Below are 22,776 nucleotides of genomic sequence, written 5' to 3'. Positions count from 1 at the left end.
AACACCATGGATACAGAAGCTTATTTTTCAAATACCTTTGGGAAAGCATGCAAAGGCATTGTAGTGCTGATGTAAGAATTACTTCAAAGGGTTGGTGTATGTTTCTGAAATGTTTTTTGATGTCTAATTTTTTTTCAAAAATATTTACCATTGCAATCAGTGTTTAGTTTAACTTAGCACAGTAAAAAGAATTTTAGTAGAACTGAAAATGTTTCTTTAACCTAATATTATAAAGCAAAGCATTTGTCATAGGCAGAATTTCATATTTGTCAAGTATTCTCCTCTCCCACTAACATGGGACTCTGGAGTTGGAGTTTTACCAGTTGCATGTTCTATATGTGGAAAGTAAAATACATAGTAAATAAACCTGTGAAACTTATTCAAAACGTTTGCATTTCTATTCCTTTATCAAAGTTTCTTTTTCTATTCACATCATGTGATTTTATTTGATCTGTTAATACAAGAAAGGTTATACTTTGTTCAAAAAGTACTTTTGTTTTGTTGGTGGTTTCTTTTCTTTTTTTTCTTTTATAAAAAAATAAGTAAAGGCTGTATAGTTTGACAAAAGTTTAAGTTACCCTAGTGTTGCATGGGAAAAATGTTTCTTATGATCATGACAGCATGATTAAGTAGGCAATGTTTAGAGTATACTGACATTCAGTGTTGAATTTTGTGCACATGTTTTTTATTTCATTGAAGTATCTGCATGTCATTAAAATGTGGTTCATTTTCTTTTCTCATTAGTTCATTTTTTTCTATGTGAAGACACTGTAATTTATTTTAATTTCATTTTCTTATTGTTAGATTTATTTTCCTGTGTAGTGACATGTAGAAAGGTATTTTTGGTATCATTCTTTGAATTTCTCAGAGGGTATTATCTAACTGATGACAGAAGAAATTTGTTCACATTTGTCGCTTATTTATTGCACATCTCAATACAATTATAATTTTTCTAATTTGCATGTTACAGAAATGAAGCAAGGACAAGAAAATATTAAATTAAAGAGAGAGAACATAAGCAAACAAGTGGTCATTGACTGAAATAATAATGTGCATGTTGTTTTCCCCCCTTCTCCCTCCTGCATGCAGGGATTTGGTTTCGTAACTTTCGAAAATAGTGCTGATGCGGACAGGGCGAGGGAGAAATTACACGGCACCGTGGTAGAGGGCCGTAAAATCGAGGTGCATGTTCAAAATATTTTCCTTTTCATCTTTTTTATAAATGTCTGCTTCACTCTCATTTGTTGTTTCAGATGCATCATTGGTGTCTTCTGTGTGCTCCCCTTTCCCCTTCCCATTGTTTATATATATATTTATATATAAAGAGAGAGAATCTGGCCTTACTTGGGTTTTTTATTATTCTTATTTCTTTTGTAATTATTATTATTATTATTATCATTATTGCTGAAAGGTGGATGACAGAATTGAAAAAAAGTGAAAGCTTTAATATTTTGAATTTATTATTTTGGATGTTTTGTAAATCAATGGGTGCAGTAGATTCCAAAAACCAGCCAACAAAAAAAAGAAAAAATAAATTGAGAACAACAAAAAAACAAGTGTGACAGACAAAACAAAAACAAACAAAAGGTTGGTTGTTTTTTTTTTTTGTTTTGGTTTTGTTTTTTTTTTTCTTTTTTTCCTGCAGGGTTGATGTGGGATCCGCAGTGGCTTTCAAAAATTTCAGATTGGGAAAGAAGCATCCAAAAGATGTACAAGCAAAAGAAACAAAGCCAGACTAGAGACCAGTCAATTTTAAGATTTAACTTTTAATGAAACCACCAGGCTACTTTGTCTGGGTGGCCTGAGCCATTCACATCTATGAAAAAACCAACACAAAAGAGTTTTAGTACCACTGGATCCCCTTCAATACTGCCTCAGTCGTATTTGTTAGAATAAAAAAAATTACCAATTGAAAATGCTGTCGTCTTTTGAGTAAGATGTTGCATATTTTGCCTTTTCATTTTCCCCTTTCGACGGTAGCGCTTAGGGCCCTCACCAAACTCTCAGTAACCATGGTAACTGTATACATACCCATGCTGGCGATGGTGCTGAATGGTAAGTGGAGAAGTCCATCTGCCGTTTCACGTATTTAGCGCTGATATACCACGTGAATTTTTTTGACTTGTTGTATTAAGTTTTCTTGATGCTACATTTTTTTCTATATTGGTACGCCTGTAATTGAGTGTACGTTTTAAGCAAGCCTGGGAGGCACTGATTGGATTGAGGATATGACTTCGTGCACATCTTACTCAGATTGTTAACTCCATATTGTGTTAAATAATGCACCCTCTTTTTATCCTTTTGTTAGCTGTGATTTTAAAGCTTGAATGATTTTGTTAATTCTTGCAATGAAAAAGGCTCTTGTTCCAAGTGTTGAATGCTAGATGTTGCTTTTCCAATGGTACTTCTCTTCTAAAGGGTTATGTTGCACACTGCTAAAATTCGTTTGTCCCTTTTTGACATTTTCTTTGTTTCCTTGTACCTTGTCTCTTTCCCTTCTACTCCACTGCATGTTCCTTCATATAATCTTTTTTTGTTTTGAGTATTTATTGTATCAGTGTTATCATGAAATACAAGCATGCTCTTAAGTCTTAAATTATGCAGTACCTTTTAATTTGCTTTTAATGTCTTTTTATTAAAGTTTAAATGATATGATGTTGCTTTATTGAAATGATTTGTAAGTTAAAATGGTTATGAAAGTAAATGTAATTATAAATAGTATGATTTTGTTATGCACCTGTTGCCTTCTATAAATTAAATTGCATTTTATTTTTACATGACTAATAGCAGTAATAATGCATGCATTTAATAGTAACATGGACCCTCCCAGTAACCCTTTCTAATCCAGTGTTCTATGTGCTTAGGTAAATAATGCAACAGCACGTGTAATGACAAATAAAAAGACCGTCAACCCTTACACAAATGGTAAGTGCATGAGATCTCAGTGCTTTGTTTTAATGACAATGCATGTGAAACCTGACTCTTCTGCTGAATGGGTGGACTCATCTACTCATGAAGTGTCACATTCTGCATCTCCTGCATCTCTTTGGGCTCAGACTTTGTCCAGTGACCTAAAACATGATATGGCTGGGAATAAATTCTGTCTGTGTAGAGTTCAGCTAATTCACACCCATGTGGGCATAGCATGCATCATTCTGCCTGATTGGAATCTGATTGTTTAATTGCAGTGGCTTTGTATAGGAAAATGTACCTGATAGGAAAGTGTTGTTCTCTTCTAGCTTCGCGCAGTATTAATGTTGTGATGAATGAACTAATCGGAGGATTCAATTTTGCTTGGATGATAGAGGTAGGGAGACCAGTAAGAATGTCTCTGTCAGGCATGAGATACTTTTTAGTACCAAGACGTGCATCTAGTCAAAGATAATTTTCTGTGTCTTCCTTCCACAAGCTGTTAGAAGTAAAGGGCAAACTGTAACTGGGTGTTGCTTCTAGCTTTTTTTCTCTAGAGAAATCTAAATTCCGAGCTATGTAAAAAATTCATTCTAATACTGACTTAAGTTGGTATAATGTTATAAAATAATGATATAAAAATAATAAATAGGTATTTGAGGGCTTTGGAAGCTATACATTTTTTAAAATGTTTCCTTTGGCAGTGTTTGATCTTGTGCTTCAGTTGTTTGCATTTGCTGGTTCCGAAAATTCTAACAAGTTCCTAACTCGACAGAATCAAACAATAATACATCAATTGAAGTTAACTGCAATTATGTTTTCCAGTTTTACTAGACTGTGTAGTTAGAATTGTAGTTATTTTCAATTTAATTTAGTTTTTCCCATCCAATAGAAAACAGATGAAATATGCACATACATCAGTAAAGTTTTCCACAGGTAGTTTAGATGCTTTTGCGTTTTGAAATATAATGGCTCTGTATTTTCTATATCTGAGGTCTCATTGGTGAGGTTTTACTAAAACCCAGACAAAAGAGTGGTTTTATGTCTTAATGAAGGAGTCAACTTTTTTTCCTACCACAGTAAAAATAAAATATAGTGATGGTTTTCATTTGATGTGTGATAATTGAGCTAGTTAAAATGATCTGGAGCAAAGTCTGAAATTCCTCATACTTTCTCAGAAACTGTTTTCTACCTCATTTTCTATGTAAATGTGGAACTTGGCAAATTATGCAGATGAGAAAATCTCTTTCATATTTACTGGCTTTAAAACATCTCAGTGAATCTAGCAAAAGAGACATGAAGCTTGACTGGATCACATAAGATTTTGCTGCAATAAGGAGCTAAATTAACTATATGCATATGATACTGTGAACTTTGTCTGCTATATTGTAATGATAAAAGCGTAGAAGTAGTTTTGTTATAAATGATGATGTATATTTTGTATTCATATTATCGTAAGGTTACAAAACTCTTAATTAGCACATAACGCATTACATATCAGGACATCCAGTGCTGAGGGAAAGGAATGCTGGAAATAGAGAGGTGACATTTTTAGGAAGCTGATTTTAGAGGAGGTTCTCCTCTGTGTCCTGCACTGCAGGGTTACTTAGGTCACACAATATCATTTATTAATATCCAAAACCAGAATGATGAAAATCTGCTGTTGTTTCCCACAGGACGTGTTTTGCCTCTGACATTTTCCATCCTGTTCCATCTGGATGGACTTGATGTGACCAAAAGTATGAAACATCCTGTTTAGTGCATAAAAATTAGCATTTATGTTTGTGAATCCATACATCCAAGGTGTTGTATGCAGGATGTTCTTCTGCACACCTTTTGATGGGTACCTACCAAGGCAAACTCTGCTTGTAGTTCATAGCTTTTGACTTCTTTTCTTTTTACTTTTTTTTTTTTATGTCTGAGGTCCCCTAAAGTAAATACACAATGAGAATCATCATGTTATTGCATCATCATTACAAGCGACAGGGAATGAAGGGTAGATGTGCAAGGTGCTTCATTTAGGTTAATCAGTGCTTCTATTATCAGTCATCCTGACATTGTATGATTCTAGTTCTTTATCATTTTGTCAGGAATTAACCAGTGCTATAGCTGATTATTCAAGATTATGGTTGTCTAAAGTAAAGGGCCTATCTTCTAAATAAAATATAAAACTAGTTTTTCTGTGTTCTTCTGAAGTATATTAACATTTGCAAGATGTTTCTGATGCAGACTTTTCAAGGTGTATGTGACGACTGACATGTTATTGGAAGGTGTTCAAAACATAGGGCACATGTATTATATGAAAACATCAGGCACTAATATTTGTTGTAATTTAGAGATAAGATACACTCTGTTATGTCATTAATTCCCGAATACTGCTGGTTGTTTGATAAGAGGGCTAATGTTGTAAATATGATTGCAAAAGTCATTAGATCTTAAAGCATGAAAACATAGACTTCTTTTTAATATATACAGCTTCATTCAAATGAGTGGTTTGCTGCTGTGTCCTAGATGGTTTTTGAAAGAAGTATGCTTTCCAGTAACTTTTGATGATTCCTGAAATAAGCGATTAAATGCTCAGTTTTTAGGAGAGCTTTTTTTATGCAAGTTTGGTATCAGACAGGATGATTTTGATGGCTGACTTTATGTGCTTTGGAGATAGTGCTGCTTTTTGTTTGGAAATTAATTCAGTGTCAGGAGCTCTACTTGTTAGCAAAAATATTTCAGAGACATTTTTAGGTGTTACAACCTATCCCATTCACAGTTAGACTTTCTTCTGATGCCCATATTGCAATTCAGGATGCTCATCCAGGTGTTGCAAGGGAATAGAGAATTATGTGCAAGTAGATTCAGAGAACTGCAGCAATGAATGAGGAACATGAAAAAGAGATCAGTAGAGGGATATATATGTTTTAAAGTTTATACGTGTGGTGTCTTGAATCTAAGCCTAAACTTAGATTCAAATATATAGCTAGTGACTATTAACACAGTTAAATTCTTTCCCACTCCCCTTTCGTCCCCTGTGTTTGCAAACAGGAGGAAAGCAAATGGTGTCACATGGCTTCTTTCCTGCCAAAGCATTCCTCTGGCCATGGGTGCCTGTCTGGCATATGAAGTGAAAATAATCTCGGCATTGCTGTGCCCCACTTTCTACCAAAGCTTGTTACACTGTGCAGTACACTTATTTCCCTTCCTTTAGCATGCTTAACTTGTATGTCTTTCGATGACTCTATGGGGTGGGGCTTTGGGGCAGGGAGAGGTGTTGTTTGGTTTTTAAGTTTTGAGCTTTTATAGTTTCAACTTGAGGAGGAGATTAATATTGTGACAGTAAGAAAAATGCACAAAGTTACGCCCACTGCAGAGAATTTGCCTCCTCCAGCTGCTGAAGCAGGGTTACTTGGCAGATGCTTACTCGGATACATCAACTGCTATCACACTTGATTAACCCACACAGCTATGGGCCAGCACATTGCTAGCTGGCGTGATAAAGTTAAGTTTAATTACTGTTATTTTCACAATGAATGCAGTATTTACTGTATAAGCTTCAAAAAGTTAGATGAGACAGCCATCACTGTGAGAGAGGTAAGGAACTGAAAAACGAGGGTGGCTTTCAGCTGTGAAGAGCAATATGCTGCTTCCAAGATTTTTTCTTTCTCTCAGAAAAATTGTGGTGCTTTTAGTATTTGCTGAGAGGTGTCTGTCAGCTTTGACAGCAAAAGCTGACAGATCTGAAATTCAGTCCAATCTTTCATTTTGGATGGTGTTGATCAGTGGTCTTCTGATGAAGTAATGAATTTGAAATATTAAATTTTCCCTAAGCTATAAAAGTTAGAATTTTACTGAAAGTCTCAAAATTTGGATAACTTTCTATCACTCAAAATTTGGCTAAGAGTATTTGTAATCCACGGCATTCCTGAATGTAATCCTGCAGTATGTACAACTGAAGGATCAGGGACAAATCCTGTGATATATCCAGGAAGAAAGTAATTTTAACCCTTCTTGGTTGGCCATTTTTCAGCTTCCATAATTGTCTGAGGTATGTATAGCAGCTGCAATTACTTCTGCAGAGCAGTTCCATGCAATGCTGCTCTTTACTGTGTTTGAACTTATTAATGAGTTGCTTTTCAGAAACACCCCTCACCTCTGTTACTGAACAGTTAATTACTGGTAAATAGTTACTGTGCATCAGAGATGGTATTTTTAAAGGGTAGGAATAGTTTCCTTTTGTGATATTACCGAGATTTTTTTTTATTACACTTTTTCAGTCTTATAATGCATTATGGTTTGTGATCCACTGTGCTTTTGCATTACATGATGGGGCCAAAGCAGAAACAAGCCTCAATGCAGTTTGCATTGAAATTTTTCTAATCTTGGCTTTTCTGATTTTGAAAAGACTTTTTGTGCTTGTCTTGATTGTATTTTGTTTCCAGCAGCATAATTACAGGATCCATTTAAAGTACCATAGTTCTTGAGTTTGAAAGATGCTTTTGCTTTTTTTTTTTTTTTATTCCAATTTACAAATGGTGCTTCCCACTCCTGTCATTCAAGTGTGCTTTTGGAAAACCCCTAATTTTTCAGTCCCAGTAGTTCAAATAATTGTTCAAACACTTTAAAAAAAGAAGTGTGTGAGTGGGGGACTGGATCCCCCTGTGTCTGAGTAAAACACAAAAATTGGCACTTTACCACAGCTGAGAATGCTAACGAGTTTGCCAGTGTTTTCTCCTGCTGTTCTCTTACCCCTTTCCCTTCAAAAGCCTTGTCTTTAGCACAACGTATTCTTTGAACACAGGCTCTTCTTCTGCAGTGAGCCTGTGTGCTCCAGGCTTACCTGGAAATAGCACATCGGCTGTAAGGACGCAACAGCAGTTATCTGGAGTTTAGCCAGAACACGAAATACAGAATATCTATTGGTTCTGTGCTTTGGTTTTATGCCAGCTGTGGGAGGACAGTGATTATTTAAGACAAAGGCAGTGACTACATTTGTACGACTTAAGAGCTTTGCAAAGTGCGACTGCAGCATTTTCTTACGTGTCAGATACTTTACAGCAATATGCTAACAGTATTTATCAGCTGTAAATGCAGGTGGTACAGTCACTTTTGGTATGTGCCTGTAATTGTCCTGTTTCAGTGCAGACAGTCTGATGTGCAAATGCAAAAAAAGTCTCTGGATTTTGACTGGGATCCCACAGTGCACAAATTTGTTTCATGTCACAATAGGCGTTTCTATACAGTGCGTACTCTTTCATTTTCCCCAGAGTAGAATACAAATTCTCAGATTTTTTTGTTGTCTTGTAACCTACACTAACACATGCTTATCAGAAATATTTACATCCAGCAAATTAACTGTTTTGGTGTCTCTGGTTTGTAACCAGAGAGTTAAAGTAATGAAAAAGAACCAATCTACTCTGGTACTACATGATATAGGGTTACCTGAACTAGTTCTGACTTAATTCCATCATTTAAGGGAATAAGTACATGGCAACTGTGCCATGTAACTGTGCATTGCAACCAAGGTAATTCATCTGATCATTTACCCCAGTACTACATGTCCAGAGAAAGCCTTGTTTCATTACTTATTTCCATACTTCAGAGGCTGATATTAAAGGTCACTAACCTAAGATGCCTATGAAACTTTCATTAAAATGACCTTTTTTTAAGCCATTTTATCTGTATACCTCTATAAAAATTAAAATTAAATAAATCATTTTATTATTATCATCCCTAATTGTGGTATTAACTCTGTTATGTTCTTATGTTTGCTGCAGGCTGGAAATTAAATCCAGTTGTTGGTGCAGTTTATAGTCCAGAATTCTATGCAGGTAAGGATTATGCTATAGTTGCCCATGCCGTATTTTATTTTAGTATTCTTTAAAACATGCTGAAGTATGTAATATGTGCTTGGTGTGATGTTTGGTTTCTTTGTTTGATTCATGTTATCTGTAAGTTATTTACAGAGTTGAGATGTAGGATTTTAAGTTACCTGGGTATACTAATGTTTATATAGAAGATATATTAATAGCTTTTTATTGGAAAATAGATACTATCAACATGAAATGTACTGCAATATCCCAGTCTTACACGAAGTTTTATTTTATTTGTATTTTATTTATATTTTATTTTATATTTCAGTACAGTCACTTTCCTCCAGGAATTATTTAAGCCTGGTGAGCAACAACAACAACAAAAATCTAACTATAACTATATCTTTTGTGTATATACATGTACATAGACACACATAGGTATAAAGTATCTCTGTAAATAATTTTTTCTTGAACATTTGCCTTTAAATTTTATATTTAGTTATCCCGTTTCTTTATTTTTAAAAAAATTTTAAATCTATATTATCATTTCAATCTTCACTGAGACCGAATTCTGATCCCGATTACAGTTTGGCGTTAATAAGATACAGTCTTTTCCTGCTGGAAGTCAGCTAACAACAGTTTCTAAATGTGCTTTAGCAACAGTATTGCAAACAAACATGGTTGTACTTCAAAACCCAGTCGATTTCAGAGGAATTTGAATCCTGCCCATAAACATAATCACTAGCAAGTCCATTTTTTTGAAAGCTAATAACTTACATCAAAGACAGAAATAATCACTGTAAATCCAAATATTTCTCATAGGTAATAAAGTTGTCTTCCTTTGTTTCCAAAATCATATTTGAGTCTTCCATGACTTTCATGGGAAACTCTGGGAATTTTTCAGTTTTCTATTTGGATCTGTTTTTCAGCTGTCTAGATGTGTGTATACTAGATTCAAATACCTAATACTGTTTAAAAAAAAAATTTATCTATTGTCACACACTTAGGTGATTGAGAAAAAAGAGGTAATTGTAGAATACATTCTTTACAGCAAGTAAAGAACAGGTATTAGAGAAGCAATTTTCACAGATGGTAGTTAAGCATGGAAACAGGTTGCCCACAGAATCTGGGGAATCTCCATTCACAGAGATATTCTAGCCTCCACTAGACAAAGCTGGAAAACTTTCTTTAGTTCAAGGGACTTCAAGAGATGAAAATTGTTAAATAAGACTACTGTTACAAAGAGATATTTATTTTTAAAAAACTGCTTGTAATACATTCATTGCCATCAACTAAGATAGATAAAAATGTTCCAATTAGGGTAAAAGTGGCACAGTATAATAAAAATACTCACTTGGTATTCATGGAATTGCAATATTTAAGTGTAGGCAGAATTTATTTCCTTTGTTGATGTATGCCTACATTGAAAACGGGAATTTAACATTGATCTCATTTGAGTAGTTAGTGAACCAACCCTGAACCTGCATAAATTAGAAAGTCAGAATTATTAGTCATTTTATATAAATGACTTTGTGTTAATGACAAATATAATAAAATTCCCATAGTACAGTAATCAATTTTCTAATATGTATGCAGAATTAACAACCTGACTTATAATTGTCTCATGAAGTAGGGCATGAAGAGTTCACATAGTTTGTAAATTAAAATCAATATTTTCAATCTCTCCTGAAGGTAATTTTCCTAATTTACTGGACTTTTCCCTAACATTTATTTTGTCTTTTAATTATAAAATGGCAGGTTATTGATTTTTTTGTATAACCTCCTAAAGTCCCAAGTGCATTTTTATTGCCAACACAAGGGAGGTGTTTGCCCTTCTTAATGAGAATCTTTAATTACCATTAGAAGAGTATTAATTTAATTTTATGAATTATGACATGCATTCCACCATACCTACGCAGAAAGTTATATCAAGATACTTCATGTATCTAAGAATTTTTTTCCTGTTTATACAAGGCAGGTTTTTTTTTTAAATGCATATCAAATGCATATTTTCTATATTGACTAAAGATAATTTTTTCTCAGGCATTTAAACTTTCTTTTAAGAAATTTAGTTAAAAAAAAAAAAAAAAGAAAAAAGACCTCTGTGTAGGTCTCTAAAAGTAGTTAGAAAATGAAACACTAAAAGAGCAATGCAGTTCTTGCTTGCGGTAATAGAATACTGTGACATATCTTCCCTTTTGGATTCCTCCCTGCCACCTTACTTGGAGAAGAAGCAATTGCACTTTTGAAGATTATAAAATTTGAAATGTGATTTTTAAGACAGTCAAAGTTCTAGTTATTTGGTTTAATTATTGGCTCCAACACTGTCATGTTAAAATTGTACCAACTCTTTCATAGTCAGTGCAAGAAGTTCCTTTAGCTCCTAACAAATGATGAAAAATTTGGCCACTTCTGAAATAAAGATGATACATTTGCAGAGAAACTGTTGATTTAAAGTACCTTTAATCTTCATAAATAAGTAAAAAACCAGAAGGTTATACAAAGCTGTCAGGATGGCACTGATGAATGGCAAATTCACCCGTTTCTCAATTGCCGGTGAAGACACACGCCGCAAGGCTTAACCGTATTGTACATCATATCTGCCAACTCATTTCTGTGATTAAATATTCCATCAGTGCGGGCTATAAGGCGGTAAAGCTTAACAAGATTCATAAGATGCACCACTTGAATACGCATAACTCACTTCCTTGGATAGAGAGCATCCTGCATGCAAAAGAAAATTAGAATTGAGTTAAATTACTCCATAAGACAAGATCAATAGAGAAAGGAAAAGATCCCCTAATGCAATGCAAATCTAAGATATAGTTATGTCCTGACAACTTGCAGCAGACAATTAAAGTCAAATAGGGAGGAACGCAATGTAAATCAACCCTAAAACCTTGAAGATAATGGTAAACACTAGGACCAGCGACACGATTGTTATAGCTCTGCTTTTTTTCATGAGTGTACACTTCTGTAAAAGAAAACCTTTATTGAGGAAACACATGACAGCTAAAAATGGAGACTGTAAGATACATAGCAGATGCGCAACAGACACTATGCAAGTAAAATATTACTTGGGGACTGGAAAATTCTATATATTTACAAAACACTGTAGATTTTTCCTCCTGAGTAGCCCTTCTAAGACTATTTTTCTGACTTTGAAATGCTCATGCTGTAGTAAATTATAATATGGCTATTTAGGTCACGTGTAACATTAATAAGGATTTCCAGTGACATGGTCATGAAGTACAATTTGAAGACTGCTGTTGTAATTCCAAGGCTTAGCAAGTCTCCCTAACAGCTGCCGGCTGTGTACGTGCTGGTGAGCTGGCTAACTGGCATACATCCCTGCCCTTCCCACAGGTCCACTGGGAAGTTCTAAAATGACATTTCACAGAAAATAAAAGGGTGGTGAATTTTTTCATTTATCATTTTCAGTATTTCACAGAATTCTACTTTTCCATATATCATAATGGATAGGTAATTTTTTAAAAATTGACTTATGTCCCCTAGTCTCCTTCTAGTAAATAAGAGGATAGTATTTAAGGTGCTATTCCTCCTTATGAGAAAGAAATCCTTAATTAAGTTATCACTTCCATTTCAGCTTATCTTTTCTAGTAAACTATTTATTAAGTTCTTGTGCAGGTCCTAAGGAGGAAATTTGTAAGAACTGTGCGATTCACCTCACAAAGTCTTCATGTAAACTGTGACAACGTTTTCAATTTTTTTTTTTTGTATATCCATGCCATTTTAAATCCGTCCCATAGTGACCCATAATTTTGTTATGTTAAGCTAGAGTCTGTTATCATCCCCCATACATTCATCTGTGGCTGGCAAAATACAGATTTGCAGTTTGGTTTCTACTAGTACTCTGGTACTTTCTTTCCATGAGTTGTTACATCCTTTGTTTCTGGGGTTTGTTATAATATAATTTTTACGTGCTTATTTATTTTATACAGTCTATGTTTTATCTGTAATACCTAGCCTTCCTTTTAGCCTTGGGCAGTCTGAAAGCGAAGTTCCATGTTGTTGCTTTTGGTTTCATTACACATCTTTCTTTTTATTTCCTCGTTTGCATTTTGGAATGACAAATTTTTGAGCAATCTCTCACTCTCCTTAATGGAATGTAGAATATTGTTGCACCCATATTACTACAACAGATCAGGCCTTTAAAGCAGATATCTTGGGACACAGTAAGGCCATTTAAGAAGGCTTTGTCCTTCGAAGTGGCAGAAAATCTATTTTAGGGTGCATTGATGTTGGAGAGGCTTCTTTTTGACAGTTCCAGTATGCAAGGTGGGGGAAAACAACAGAAATTACCTGGAAATCTACTGATTCTTTCTTCAGAGAACAGTTGAATTCTCAGTGACCCACAAAAGAAAATATTCTTGCCTGGTCATAACCAACAAACAGTATTTCAAGAATTTCAAAATTTATGTTGGCAGTGGAGAAAGAAAGGACTTATGACTAGTAAAGAAGAATCACCAGAGCAAGTCATGGAGCGCAGCTCAGTGACAAGTAATAGAGATCCTAGTCTCCTTTTACTTAAGCAACTAATTACATATTATTTTTTCCTGAATAGTTATGAAGTGCTAGAATTTTTTTCATGAGCTAGTTTCAAGAGTCATCCTATGTAGCTGACTAGTTGTACTCACTTCATAGTCTTAACCCAGTGAGGAGTATTATAAGCACCCAGTTTCTTGAGCAGTTAGTCGTTACCATTCCAATGTGGCTTGGAAAATATTCCCCATCAGTTAATATGAAAGAAAGGGGGAAGAGCTTGTGCTTTCAACTATTTTATATGTCCTCAGAAGAAAGAGCATTTTTAGATGCCTGGGGCTTTTTATCATGCTGTGGATTTGGAAGCTAGCACTATCCTCCAAGAAGCAGATTTTGTAACAATTTCCTTTCACCAGTTTGTTGAAAATTTGAAATATAGTGCTATATAGAATTAATAAGGGAAGAAATACCATAGTACTATATATATAAGCATGCACTTCAATAAGAGTAATCCAGGGGAAGAGAGGATTCCTGTATGTTTGCTAACACTAATTCTCTTTGTTCATGCCTTAAAGCATCTATTTCTGGAGTGTAAGAGCACCTGGGATTCATTTCATCTTTCTAGTGTTTCTCTTTGAATTTAAATGATTCTGCATAAGCTCAGCAAATACCCTAGAAACACTTCTCAGTTAAGGTGTTTGGCGTTAGTGAAGCTGAATTATATGCTTGCACAGCAGTTCTAATCCTAGGGTAAAAGGTCACTGTACCATATCTGTAAAGCATAACTTTGGTGAAAATTGGCCGTCTGTCACTATATAGATTAATTCATTTTACATTTTGATTACATACACTTAGATTTGAATTTAGTTATTGACTAAGCAGATTTTCCTAAGTATTCTCAACATTGTTAGCTACTTTAAGTATTTTTCTAACTATAGAAAAATTAAATAATTATTGTTTAATATTCCATCTATTATAAATAGATGCTCCTTTTCAAAGCATAAAACAAAGCTGTAACTGTTGTTTCAAAAATTATTATGTTAAAGTACCATCATACAAATGATGACATCCTAGTTAGATTAACACCACTGATGACAGCTAATGCATATCTAAAGCTACTGTGGAGCTGTTACAAGCCATTATAGTGGAAATACTGGTTTATTAAAGATTAATAAAGCCAGTATAAAAATGGAATTCAGCATCCGTACTAGGTATTTACTGAAAAAAAATTGCAGAATTAATTATGCCTTATGCTACATTATGAGTTTTTCATTAAAATGTATACCATCACGGAAACTAAACAAGGATTATTCAAAGAATAATGACAATGACAGTTATTTTTTGAAAGATTAATTTAGTTAATTGGTTATGCATTTAAATCTGTAGCAAGGTTAATCGACCTATATTTATCATTGTATTGAAGTCTGCACATTTTAAAAAGAAAATCACAGATACTGTCAGTATTACCCTTTTAAGGATGTTTCTTCTGTTTGGATGTATTTTAATAACACTGTATGCGCTTAGGCTTTGATACTGTTCCTATGTGATGGTGAAAAGAAATTCCATACTCTTGAATATTCATGGTAAATCTTGAACTGCAGATAGAGCTTTATACCAAAAGATAGAGTGCTTAAGAAGGGAGTTCCTGCTTCTTCCATGTAAAAGTCTGGGAATTTTGACCACAGTCTGGTATAGAGGAATCATTTGATACTGGATTATGATGGGTTTGTGCAAAAACAGAATCTGGAAAAACAAACTGCAGATTTGCTAGAAGTTGGAGTTCTTTCCAAAGAGGGGAAAGGAGGTGTTTGGGGTGGGGGTATTTGGATTTGTTTGCTTGTTAGTACAGTCGTGCTGAGAGGTAGGTCTTGAGTTTTCTGCAAATCAGGCTGCATTAATACTCCTGAGATATCCCACTTGAACTAGTCTTAGGTGCCTACACAGCAAAACCACACTGACCTTATCTTAATACTTGGGGTCAATGGATTTGGAGTTATTAAGTTCGTGCTGCATCCTTACTATGGTGCACTATCAGCAGCCTGATACCATTCTCCAATGATAGGTCAGATCTCTGATGCTGGAGATTTTTCTAGAAGTCATATCAGTAGTTACTGTATGTAGCCAAAGAATACTCTGAGATGACAAAACAATGCCAGCAAGTTAACAGAGCTGGCATGAGTGCCAAAGCACAAAGTTGAGGCAGAAAGGCAAGGTGAAGAATTGTTATATTACCTGTTCTGGAATGGAAAAAAATGTAGAAATGAAGTAATACATACAAGAACAGAAAAAGTCTATTTAAATAGGTATTGTAAGGAACGAAGTAGGGCAATGAATGCCAAAAATTCTCTAGCCTCTGTTCCTCCCGTATGCCTTGCATGATTTTTACAAAGAAGATGCTTTTCCTTGTTCTGAGGTTATAACTCAAAAACCTGCTTTTCTCTTTGAACCGCTAGGTAATAGATTTCCTCAGTGGTAGTTCTTCTGGGTAGTACTTACAAAAATGTCTTGTTTTCTTTAGGTAAACTTGTTCCTCTTATAATGTCTGATCCAAAGATAAAGCAATGTGTATGAGGTGGGCTTGGAATGATAAATCCCTGTGCATGAGTAAGCCTGAATTCTACTTTAACACTTTCTGTGAGTCAGTGGATGAATACAGGACCAGGTATAATCATAGTTAAACATGTGATTATGATTGCAACTTACTTGATTTAGTACCTTATTCTAGCACAGAACACCATGTGTGTAGAAAGTAAGTTATAGTTAGCTCATGGGAGGGAAAGCCACTGACCATTTTTAAATACACAGAAACTGCTTTGGGTTTAGGAAGTCCTTGAGCTGCAAATGGTTGGAAACTAGGATAACACCTGTAAGAAGAGTATCATGTTTGCTGCCTTCTTGTACTTTACTTTAGGTGTACAATTTTGAAGATTTTGAAAATTTTAATTTTTTAATTATATCCAACGTGTCAAAATGACACCTAAATGACACCATGATGATTGAGCCTATAGAGGCAATATGAAGGTCACATTCTTGCATTAGAGTCAATGGCCACCAAGTTGAAGTATTCAGTTTACATCTTGGTAATTAGTTTTGTAGTCAAATGATCTGTTCAGCTGAGTTACCAACTACTCAGGTCATCCTGCTCATTTCAGATACATACCTCTGTTTAGTTTAAGGCTGCTTTTGTTTGAAGAAACATTCTTCTCTACTCGTCCTCTTTTCCCCAGCGAGATGGTCTAATACATTCAAGCAGCCCCCACACAGATCTAGTATAATCAGTGGTGATCATCATATAACCTGGACATTTCACACCCATGCAATAACATTTTTGACATTGTATCAGACACTTCTTAACAACATCATAGAAATGTGGGTTGGGACTGACATCTTCAGGTCATGCAGTCCAACTTTCTTTTTAAAGCAGGACTAACACTAGTGGTAGATTAGGTGAGCCATGAATTTGTGTACATCTACAAAGACAGAAATTTATGATCATCTTTGGGTAACCTTTTCCAGTGCTGCACTGCCCTCCTAGTGAAAAATGTTTTCCTAATGTACAACCTAAACCTCCCACGCTACAGTTGGTGGCCATTGACCTTTTGTATTATCATCTGCTACCATTCCAATGAGGTGTTTGCTCCATCATCCTTCTAACTTCCCTTCAAGTAGAAGTGAGGGCTAGGAAGGAAACCTATAAGTGAAGGAAGAAAGTTATTAGATTGCCTTTTAACTTCCTCTTTTCCAGACTAATCAAGTTCAGTTCCCTCAGTCCCTCTTCATAGGACATGAGTTCTAGGCCCCTACCCATCTTTGTTTCACTCCATCCTCCCCAGTTTCTTCACATTTCAGTTGAACTGGAGTGGCAGTAGGTTTAAAAACTGGAAGCAGTATTCCAAGTGCAGTCTTGCTGGCACCAGCAGTGTGTGTTGGGGGAATTACAGCAGCTCTTGATCTGCTGGCCATGTTTAAATGTTTCTCCTAATGTCACCTAGTATGCAGTTTGCCTTGTTTATTTAAATGTTCTTTTAATAAAACAAAAATAAAACATTCTGAGCAAGCAGGAGCTGTACTGTCCTTTCTTTGTTATTACATTGCTTCTAACTTCTTGTATGTTTGTTCAAATGTTTTTTTCTTTTATTGTGGATATAATTGATCAATTTTTAAAGGGCTAAAACCAAAGTTAAGTACTGTGCTTTACTCATGAAGAGAATCTTTTGAGGAAAAATAATGCTTGGACTTCTCTTATTTAAACACCATTCTGGTGGTTAGTAAAAATGGGTTCTATGGCTTCCTGATTAGTGATGGACGACAAATAAATTAAGTATGGTGGCAGACTAAAACTGTTTAATTATAAACATTAGACTGAGATGTTTTTTCTACAACTGTCTCCCTGGCTTCCGCTTGTTAATATATTTTTTTGCAGCATTACCACGATTTTTAAGTAAATTCGAAAATTATCCCCACTTGCCACATACTGGCTTGGGGTTTGTAGGGCAGGTTTAGTTTGCATGAAATAGATTCTGTTTGCAAGAAACTGCACTGGGAGCTGTACTGTAGGCTCCATGTGCACTCTGACTGTCATTTGTCATGCAGATTGGCTTTTGGAGAGCTTTGAACTGTGTGTGATGGGGTTGTCTGCTTCAGGGGACAAGACTAAACCTGGTCTGGAATAAACTCTCCAGACTGTGTATGATGGAGGTTTAGAGGCCGGATATAAACCCAGCTGTTTTATAGCTACTGCTTCTGTCTCACCAATTACTCGGCAATAGAGGTCAGCCTGGGTGTGTACTGTCTGGGCCTGAGGTCTAAGCTACAATATACAGGGTGGTTGCCTCAAAGAATAAAACTGGGACTGTAATTCAAATACCAGCTATAGATATATGTAAAAAGCAATGACTTAAGAATCTCTCAAAGGAAAATTTAAGACAAACTTATAAGGTCATCACTAAAACACTTCTTTTTTCAGGATGGGGTGGGGTATTTGCAATGCTAGATAAATTAATAACAGTTATGCAGAAGAATAAATTCCTCTGATTAGAAGAATAACAAAGTTAGGAAGATCCATGCGTTAGGATGGACAGTCAGCCAGACAGCTGTTCTGGGATGTAAAGTAATGAAGTAATACACAAAATATAAAGTTAATAGAGCTCAGTGGAATGGAGAACAACTCTGCTATTTTTTAAACCTTGATAACATCTATAAATTAATGCATAAGCCGTTTAAGATTATCCTGAATTGTATTCCAAACATATAGCTAATGTTTTCTGTTTCAACTTCTGCATTTTTTTCACATTTTGGGCATTGGGTGTCAGAATCCCCAATACATTTGCTTTGTAATTGCTTTTCATAATACTTTTGAGAGTAAATTTCAAAATACTGAGATTTAATTCGTTTACTCATTTGTAGAAGTAGCTGAGACAAAGCTGTGCTTTACAATGGTACACAATCTCTGTCAGTGTGGTGCTGTCAGATTTTCTTTGTGAAAATTATTTTGGGGAAATCTCCAAGCATACAACTGCTCCTAGTAAAAGTGAGTGTTTTGGAAAGTTTGGAAACATTGCATTACCATTTTTGTAATATTTTTTCATGCTCCTGAAATGCTGGAATCTGAATGGGCTAGGGAAGAAATAGATGAACTAAAGCAAGGATTATGCATGGTGATTCAATTTTTGTTCTTTGATATTCTCAGCTTGTCATCCAGAATAGAATTTTGTCTGTAAGTTAAAACCAACATCCATTGGGGTAAGCAAATAGAACTGAGGGATTAGTAATTTGCATCCCTGCATCTAATTGCATTAGATTTGCATCTCTGTCTTATCAATTTACTGAAATAGGTAATTTACACAGAAAATAGTGTCTTGACACAATATGAGAGGATAAAGTATAAACACATCTACTTGTAATCCCTCCAGGGCCATGGTGAAACTGCAGCGTTCGTGTTTGAGCAGAAAGGCTCCCGTTTCATTTAATCTGTGATTCTATTCGTATTGCAGTCTTTATTCATCAGGCAGATGTATGAATGTGCCCCATTTTAGTTATCAGCAGAATATAAATGTATTTTTAATATTGTCAAGTATCCTATTTCAAGAATAGTATAATAACAGCTCAGAGTTGATGTTTATACCTCAGAATTTCTCTCATGTTTGTTTCTCAAAGTTACAAATAAACCAAGATCAAGTTACAATGAACCAAGAGTAACCATCATTTACATATCTTTTAGCCTGCTAGGAGGACCTAGAAAGATTAACAATTTGATTTTCAGTGTTTCTGAAAAACTTCAGTGGGACACATCTCCCAGTATAAGATAATGGAAGGGAATATCACTGAATATCAATTTATGTGCACCTGAATTTGTGTGTGTGTATGTATTGTATATTAAACATATTTTGCAGGAAAGTTACAGCTATGGGCAATACTGACAGTACCGCTCCAATTTTTTACATGATTACATAGTGTATTTCCATTTTAGATTTTTCGGTGACAGTATGTGAATAAAGATTTGCACTTGGATGCCAATGATAAAAATTAACTACCAAGCACAGGTAAACTTTCTAGGCATGTTATGTACTTTGGTACAAGCAGCAGTTGAGTTTGTGTGACAGGAGTTTCATTTGGGTTACAAGACAAGGAATGTCTGGGGCTGATTAATCATTTTGAAATTATATTTGGAAAGGGTGGTTTATTGCAACTGTTTTATATTGTGAATGGAAACATTACCTAAATTGTTCCTGTGAAATACAGCTCAAATATGGTAAGGCTGGCATGCTAATTAAAATAGAAACAAGTCAGGCATGCAGTGTGTATTTTTAGGCTGGCATTACTTTGCACATATCAAAAGTACCATGACACAGCCTAAATTTGCTACTAAAATCCAGGGACTATGCCATGCTGCATTGTCAAGCTATTCCTCCTAAAGCAATCTTTGAAAATTTTAGTGGTCTTGTAGTGGATATACCTTTCAACTTTTCATTGATGAAGTGCGTGAAGCTTTAAAGCAAGTCATCATGATGTGAGGCAGGAAAAGGACGTTGGCATGGGAGCAGAGCTTAAAAGAATTTGCCACTTCCCAGCTCCTCTACTATCCGCAAGGTTTTTCCCAGTTTAAGACACCACAGTACATACTGGTAAGTAGTTTGATCAGTTGTGTATGGTATATCAGGTCCCGCAGAAGGAGAGAGCCTTGTTACAGAAGGAAGAGGTGGGGAGACGGGAATTAGGAGAATCTCACACAAAATTCTTACCAGAGCTGCAGACTTTGTTGCTCATCGAATTTTTGCTTACATGACATTAACAGCTACCAATCCTGGGCTTAGTACACTGGACACTGAACATATATAACAGGGGAGAGATATGTTTCCCAAAAGCCTGGAATGATATGACCAGCAAAGAATAGTTGGAAGGATGGCTTACAAATTTTGCTTGTTGTAACATGCATTGCTGTTCCCTGAGTCATTGCCTAAGTTCACTGAGTGTTTTGGTGACACTCTAAGAGAGGTGATAATAAAGAAATTGCACTATGCTTAGAAAAGTTATGGAAGGAAAATTGGTGTCTTAAATAGAATTTTTCAATAAAGAGAGATCATAAAATGTCTTGGAGACACATACCTCTGCCACACCCCAGTCTTTTTTTTTCCCCCATTTTTGATAACCTATATGAGGTTATATGCGGGTCAGGGACTTACTACATAAGCATAAGTGTATGTACAGAGCACAGATTCTCATTCTCATTACCAGTAGAAAGTGTAATAGGTTATTAAATAATTGAATGTATTTCAGGTTTGTGGTTAGAAGGTAATACAGATACTGATTTGGACTTATGGAATTCACATTTGGATGTCAACTACTTTAGATTCTCTACCCTACCATGCAATTCACTTGATTAAGTGAAGCTTCAGTTATAATTTTGAGGGACTTAAATATAGGTTTTTTCTGTGTTTTTAACATATTGGAAGAAAGGAGGTGTGTATCTTTTGGATGATGCTACTTCTGTCCTTGTTAATAATGGATGAAACAATTCAATGTGTCAACACTACCATCCATGAATGATTGTGTTAAAATCTGAAGGAGGTACTGTTCCATTTATAGAAAGATCCCAAATAACTGAAGGCACCTGAGAAGCATTTTTTTTAATTAACAGCATATTTAATTAGCAGCTTACTAAGGCCGTGTAGTTTGACTACAGATAATGAAAAGCTAAGAGGACACTTAACAACTGTTATGTATTCAAGATACTGTCTTTAAATTCTCTAGTCAGATGGGACAAGAGAAGCTAATATATGACATTATTGTACAACAGTGGCCTTCTAGTTAGGTGTTTCTGATTAATTTCTGTGACACATTTTGAAATAACCCATCATAGAATAATATTCCAGACCAGAACAAGTATAAAGCTATTTCTGTCTGGAAAGGCCGATGTTAAATTACACCATTAGAACAGCAAATCAAGACCAGGCATGACTTGTTTATGAGGATCTTTGACACACTAGCAAATCTCCTCATACGTTCATGAGGGATGTAGCCTTATAGTTTTCTTCATGCGTTGTATGTGTAAAAGGAATTAAGTGTATAGGACTAATAGTTGTTGCAAAGGGTACAAAGCAAAACAGTGATTGGAATGACTGAGAGAAGATTGGGCTATGTAACATCCAGCTGTATTGGGAAAAAGGGAAAATGAAATAATAATCACCAAATTTAATAAATAATTCAGCTTTTAGTTTAGAGTAATAAAATAATATTTTATAACAGTATAGACAAAATGGGACACAAATATATTTAGCTTTTTCCTGTGGGTTTATTTGGAGTTTTTTTCACAGAATCACAAAATCACGGGTTGGAAGGGACCTCAGGGGTCATCTAGTCCAACCTTTCTGGGAAGAGCACAGTCTAGACAAGATGGCCCGGCACCCTGTCCAGATGACTCTTGGAGGTGTCCAACGTGGCCGAGTCAACCACTTCCCTGGGGAGATTATTCCAATGGTGACTGTCCCCACTGTGAAAAACTTTCCCCTGGTGTCCAGTCAGAATCCCCCCAAAAGCAACTTGTGTCCATCCCCCTTTGTCCTCTCCATGTGACTCCTTGTAAAAAGGGAACCTCCATCTTCTTTGTAGCTACCCCTTAAGTACTGGTGCATGGTGATGAGATCCCCTCTAAGCCTCCTTTTCTCAAGGCTGAACAAACCCAGCTCTCCCAGCCTGTCCTCATATGGCAGGCTTCCCAGTCCTCTGATCACCTTGGTGGCCCTTCTCTGGACCCCTTCCAGCCTGTCCACATACTTTTTGTAAAGTGGAAACCAGAACTGTACACAGTACTCCAGGTGTGGCCTGACAAGCGCTGAGTAGAGTGGGATAACGACTTCTTTATCTCTGCTGGTAATGCCCTTTTTGATGCAACCCAGCATCCTGTTGGCCTCCTTGGCTGCAGCAGCACACTGTTTGCTTCTGTTGAGCTTCCTGTCCACCAGAACACCCAGGTCCCTTTCCACAGAGCTGCTCTCCAGCCAGGTGGATCCCAGTCTGTGCTGCACTCCTGGATTATGTTTTCCCAGGTGCAGGACCTTACATT

At 35.7% G+C, this 22,776-nt stretch overlaps 1 protein-coding gene across 14 annotated transcripts in view; it reads left to right on the top strand.

The window, feature by feature from the left end:
• The window catches only part of RBFOX1 (RNA binding fox-1 homolog 1), a 1,436,581-nt gene that overhangs the window by 1,339,505 nt on the left and 74,300 nt on the right, over positions 1-22,776 (top strand). For all 14 annotated transcript variants that reach the window (XM_075105333.1, XM_075105334.1, XM_075105336.1 and 11 more), the window contains 3 exons: positions 1,090-1,182; positions 2,865-2,925; positions 8,676-8,729. In XM_075105333.1, the coding sequence (XP_074961434.1) occupies positions 1,090-1,182; positions 2,865-2,925; positions 8,676-8,729 (208 nt within the window). The remainder of the gene's footprint in view (positions 1-1,089; positions 1,183-2,864; positions 2,926-8,675; positions 8,730-22,776) is intronic.

The sequence above is a fragment of the Phalacrocorax aristotelis genome, chromosome 10, assembly GCF_949628215.1.
Source record: "Phalacrocorax aristotelis chromosome 10, bGulAri2.1, whole genome shotgun sequence".
Lineage (NCBI taxonomy): Eukaryota > Metazoa > Chordata > Aves > Suliformes > Phalacrocoracidae > Phalacrocorax > Phalacrocorax aristotelis.
This window is presented reverse-complemented; position numbering and strand designations above follow the sequence as displayed.